Below are 5,284 nucleotides of genomic sequence, written 5' to 3'. Positions count from 1 at the left end.
CGGGATCCTCTTTTGAACTATGGCAGCCTGAGTCACCCAGCTCTTCTCCTTCCCCTCCTCGCTGACGTGCATCACTCCTCTGGAGCTGGAGGAAGCGCTGCCCCTTCTTTGCACTGAAAATCTGGAAGACTGGAACGTGCATTTGTGAGGTTTTGGTGCTCTTGCCCACCAATCCTCTCCCTTCTTGGGGGCTTTGCAGCTTCTGCCCGTTGTAAACCAACAGCCGTCTCTTTCCAGGAACTGAGCGTACGCAGCGAGCAGGCTCCTTGGAGGAGTTGTTCTGAAGTTACTTTGCAGAAACCCCGCTTTTATAGTAAAGGTGGAAACTCTGAAAGGGCTTTTCAGTCAAACAGATTTTGTGTTAGATTTAAGTAACAGCAGTTGTGCCTTCTAGCCTGCTGCTTTTCCGATCTTAGTGAATCACCTCTGTAAAACAAGCTGTAGCCACAACGCTCGGGAACCTGAACTAAGCAAGGAGTCTCACATCCGGGCTGCTAAAACTTCTCCTGCAGCTTACGAATGGCAGCACCTACCAGGAGAGTCACCGAGGGTCTCTTCCCTACAGGAAGTTAGTTCCTCAGCGACATGCAACTTCTGCTGAGTATCTTCAGTGTTTGCTGCTTCCCAGACTTCAGCCAGAGCATTCACACGCCGGCTCGCTGAGGCAAGCAGAGCGGCACCACGGGGCTGTCCTCCTACAGCTCGGCTGCCGACTGCCACCGCGGGCACGAGCCTGACTCCAGCAGCTGTGGGGCCGTCCAGACGCTACTGTCAATGTAGGTCAAGTTTTTATGGGGTTTTATCAATCTATGCTGCTATAAACCGCAATCCCAAACCCACAGAGCTGCACAAAGGAACGAGGTACTTTACAGTCCTAAGTGTTCATGGGCTTATGGCTACTCATAACTAATTAACCAAACTATTCATAAGCCACGCCAGCGCTTTCTTTCCAGTTGACTTCAAGCCCGTGACCTTGCTAACTGCCTTGATTGACTCTTCCTGATGCTGTCATCAGGGTTTAGGGCCTTCCTTGAACCTCCAGGCTCAAACAAGTCCTTTTCCCTCTTGTGCTCAGCCTAAGCAATCTCTTCCCTCTCAGACCTCTCTTGGTCAAGTCTGGTCTTGATAAACTCACTTGGATGCTGGTATTTTCCTCAGAGCACTCCAGATTTAATCCTGGAAGCGAACTTGAGCTTGTACCTTTACCAACATTTCTTCTTGGCACTCAGACCTCCTCCTCTGTTGCTCCACATTTTATTTAACCAGTTCTTTCCTTGTGCCTTTTCAGAGTCAATCTCCACGTTTTCTTTATGTACCCTTTAGTTAATGACTCTGGTAACTCTACTGCTGTGAGACACAGAAATGCTTGTCTGACAGCAGCACAGTTTGTTGCTGTTTTCTCTGTTTTCTTTTCCCTGTCTCTTCTTTTTTTCTCTTTTTAAAAATTTTTTCCTTTTTTTTTTTTTATATTAGCCTGGCCTTCAAGAATATAAGTTCCTTACAACAGGAATATATTTCAAAGTCCAGTTTTCTTACTGAACAATACGGTTGGACTCGATGATCTTAAAGGTCTCTTCCAACCAGATGATTCTGTGATTCTATGATAACACCACGCAGAATTGTGTTCCGAATGAAGAGAATTAAAACCACTTAAAATAGTCTTCTAGAAAAAGGTAAGAGTAACTAAGGACTGGAGTGTTACAGACAGAGTACTACGGGCTCACAGGAGCCACTGGAGGAACAGGACTGAATATACAGCTCTGACACGTTCCATGTCAAATAATAGTAATAATAATAATAATAAAAATAAAAGCAATGTTTCAATTCAGTCGCTTCAAAGCTCATGCCTAGAACCCAGATCTGGAAAGCTGATGCTTTCCTGGTGTGTAAAGTGCAAAGGAAGGTAGTACTTGGTTTTAGTGTTGGTTTGTGACATATGAGAGTACAGAGCATTTTATACCCCTCCTGCTGCACGTCTTATTCCTGCCTTGGTTCTAGGCCCATGGCATCATCGAACAGCAAAAATTCAATCTCTATGCACACTCCTCCTCACATACATTCTTGAACCTACAGCTCCCGTTCATCAACTCTAAGACCTTAATTTCAAATCACTCGTACAAACAAAGGGGCTGATGTGGGTTTAGTAAAATCAAGCTCCACCGACATTTGGACGCCAAGCTTGTACTCCAGTCAGGAGTTCAAAACATCATAAGAGTGTATTTCCAAGCACTTTTCTGGCAGATATTAGATATCTAAGGCAGAGTGTGTAGAGAATCTGCAAATTCTCAGAGGACGAGCACTTTAATATTTGATTCATTTATGTGCTTTCTCTCATTAAAATAGATTAGTGAATTAATCCTTAATGCACCAAATAAAATACGTTAGTATAATGTTAAGGTTGGTGTCTTTCACTGGGAAGAAGCCAGTTATGTTACAATTGTTAATGTTACAATGCTCATGCAGCACCCGTAATTCAGGCAAGCTGAGCACGGGATGTTTTACTGAATAATAGATACACTGTTGAATTTAATGCTGTGATTTATAGGTGCAATACAAGCCATGAGACATAGTTGCTGTGGGCACCATAACTCTGAAATCCTTGAGCTCTGTTATCAATAACCCCTTATGTACGTACAACACCTTTTATCCCAAAGCTTCTCAAAATGATTTAGACACGATGGGCCAAGCTTTGAAAGCTGGCTGCAGTGAATTTAAGGCTGAGTGGTTTTCTTCCTTTTTTTTTTTTCCCCTCCCTTTTCAGTAGGGTTTCAGTATTTCAGAGAATATTAGGGAAAGGAATTTGGGTCTAGTTCCCCTTTATCTTACCTCAGTTTCACAAGAGTCAGAAATCCTGATTTCAGAAGTTGGAGTAGGAGAAAACAGTAAGATGTGGTGCAACTGGTAGAGAGCACTTGCAGGGTACAGAATTGCTTTAGAAGTAGGAAATTTCTGCTTTGGCTACCAAGAATTGGATTACTTTTAATGAAAGGATCTTGGAGCACCGTCTGTGTATTCCTTGAGCGGGACAAAGAACCCTTAAAGCTCAGCATTTCCTTTCATTGTAGCTATTTGGCTGTTGAGAACATACAGGCAGATAAAACAATGTCAACGCTTTAATACTTCTGAGCTGACAGTCAGAAACCTCGAGCAATCCCACTGAAAGCAGTGACCTGATTTCAGAGTGCTCTCCTGGCTGCTGAAAGGAAGGGCTGGAGCAGCGCACGCAGACAGGGTGGTTTACTGTCACCAGAGAGTGCTTCATACCACGGGAGAAAGTAAAACACACAAAGCCCTTCCGAAACCACCTACTGCGGACACAGAACGGGCGGCGTTACGTCATGCACCCTGTTTCCTCACACATGGCACTAAACCTTCTGTAGCGCGTTTCCTTCTGCTGATATGCAAAAACGCTGGGAGAAGTGTCTGTGGGACCCTCCAGCTCTTTCGTTTTCCCAGGCAGGAGCTTGGTGCAGACCCTCCCCTGGGCTCTGACTTCGACTGGCCGACACGCCATCTCGCCAGGTGACACACTGCTCTTCAGAAGATCATACTACCCAATTACCTGGGCAATACCCTTTTTTCAGGACCGGACTATCAGGCAGGAACATCACTTGCACAGCTGTTGTGCAAGTGCATCGCTTGCACAGCTGCATCACTCGTCTGCCATGAAAAAGGGGGCAGAGCTACCTCAGATCTCGCGCTGGCTTTAGTAAAATAGAACTATTATTATTCAGACTATTGGTGTAACAGAGAACCTGGAAACATTTAACTCTGCGGATCATATATCTTTAAGATCATGTACAATTCTTTCTTTACAACCTAAAACCCAAGAGTGCACTGCTCTTCTACAAAAAGCAGAGTGAAACCGAACACCCTTATTACCGGAAAACACACCGGAACTATTCAGCAAAGGCCTCTGAGCCTGACGGGCTCCCTGACGGGAGCTCAAGCCCTCAGCACACACCTCGGAAGCAAACCTGTGTCGCAGGTGTGAAAGCCGAGCCTGACTGCAGTCGCTGCCTACTGATAACACGGCAGACGATAGGAGATTCTCTTGCGAAGAGCCCAGACACACAGGTAACACCCTGCCAGCACCCCCTCCCCCGGGCTCAGCTCCCGGCGGGGTACAGATCACCTGTCCCCACCCGTAGCTACCTTCACGTGGCTCTGGAAGCGTTCACGCTGTCACTGGCCACGCTGGGCCGACTGGCCAATCCCTTCAGTGCATTTTTGGATATAAAGGAACGGGATTTTTCTAACAGACAGTCTAGGGCCCCGAAGAAAGAAACTGAGCAAACAGGTATATTGGCCCCTTGGTTTTCAAACACTGCTTTCAAAAGCTCACACATCGTGGTATCTGAGATTATCCCAGAATATCAGGACAAAGGTAAAGAAAGCATTTTGCATTCAATTTCTAAACAATACAATTAGAATATCTGATTTCCTTCTTTTTTTTTTTTCCCTCCTCCAGATTGTTCTTACGTTACCTCCCCGGATGAAATAGCAAAGAGACTGTCCCTATAGCAAATTAAGTTCATTACTGATCCCTGCTTTGATTTGCTTTACTGCAGCTGAAATCATTGAGGCTTCTCCCCGTGCTTCGCTCAAGTGCTGTGGATGCCTGGAGAGGGAAACACGAGGACCGGGGGGAGAGGCTCACCATCGCTCACGGCAGCAGCCTTGTAACCCCAGCTTTCTATCCCTATGCAAATACTTACTGGAATGAAATCACACAACCGAAGAACAATGCTCACTGTGACTGCTCAGCGCAGCTTCTCAAAGCCATGCTGGTTGGTTTTCTTAGCCGTTATCATGCCTCCTCTGGCTCTCTGAAGGAAGTTTCACTTGCCATCTTCCTCTCACGAAGCCTATTCCTAGCACTCATGAATATTGAATCAATCACACCAATACAGTGAGTAGCATTTCGTTCTACCAATGTGCAGGCGCTAAGAATCACTGAAGAATGTGGAAGAAAGCCTAAAGAACAGCATGTGTTTAATAAGCCCCAGGAGTTTTCAAAAAGGCAGACAGGAAGGTTGCTTCTATTCAGGACAAAATATGCTCAGGATCTGCAGCAACATTTGCTGTAGCTGGTACTATTCCAGCAATCAGGATCTGCCATAAATTAATTTGATTCAGCTGACTCGTTTCCACCATTTTTTACATGACGAGCACTAACAGCCAAGACAAAACTCCGTCCAGGATAGAGTATTTCTTCCTCAATCCTACCTGCCCACAGCTTGCATCAAACCCTAAGGAGCAGTGTGAAGAATTGCAATCTCCC

At 45.5% G+C, this 5,284-nt stretch overlaps 1 protein-coding gene across 4 annotated transcripts in view; it reads right to left on the bottom strand.

Annotated features, from left to right (window-relative positions):
• Positions 1–5,284, bottom strand: part of DLGAP1 (discs, large (Drosophila) homolog-associated protein 1) — a 121,258-nt gene that overhangs the window by 107,511 nt on the left and 8,463 nt on the right. For 2 of the 4 annotated variants that reach the window (XM_010138915.1, XM_010138916.1), the window contains exon 1: positions 4,488–4,538. The exons of the other annotated variants lie outside the window; for them this stretch is intronic. In XM_010138915.1, coding sequence (XP_010137217.1) covers positions 4,488–4,538 — 51 coding nt within the window. Of the gene's footprint in view, positions 1–4,487; positions 4,539–5,284 lie in introns of those variants that run through there. 4 annotated transcript variants of the gene reach the window in all.

This window comes from Buceros rhinoceros, unplaced genomic scaffold (genome assembly GCF_000710305.1).
Source record: "Buceros rhinoceros silvestris isolate BGI_N320 unplaced genomic scaffold, ASM71030v1 scaffold11956, whole genome shotgun sequence".
NCBI classification, from domain to species: Eukaryota; Metazoa; Chordata; class Aves; order Bucerotiformes; family Bucerotidae; genus Buceros; species Buceros rhinoceros.
Note: the sequence above shows the minus strand (reverse complement) of the source record. Positions and strands in the feature narration are given on the sequence as shown.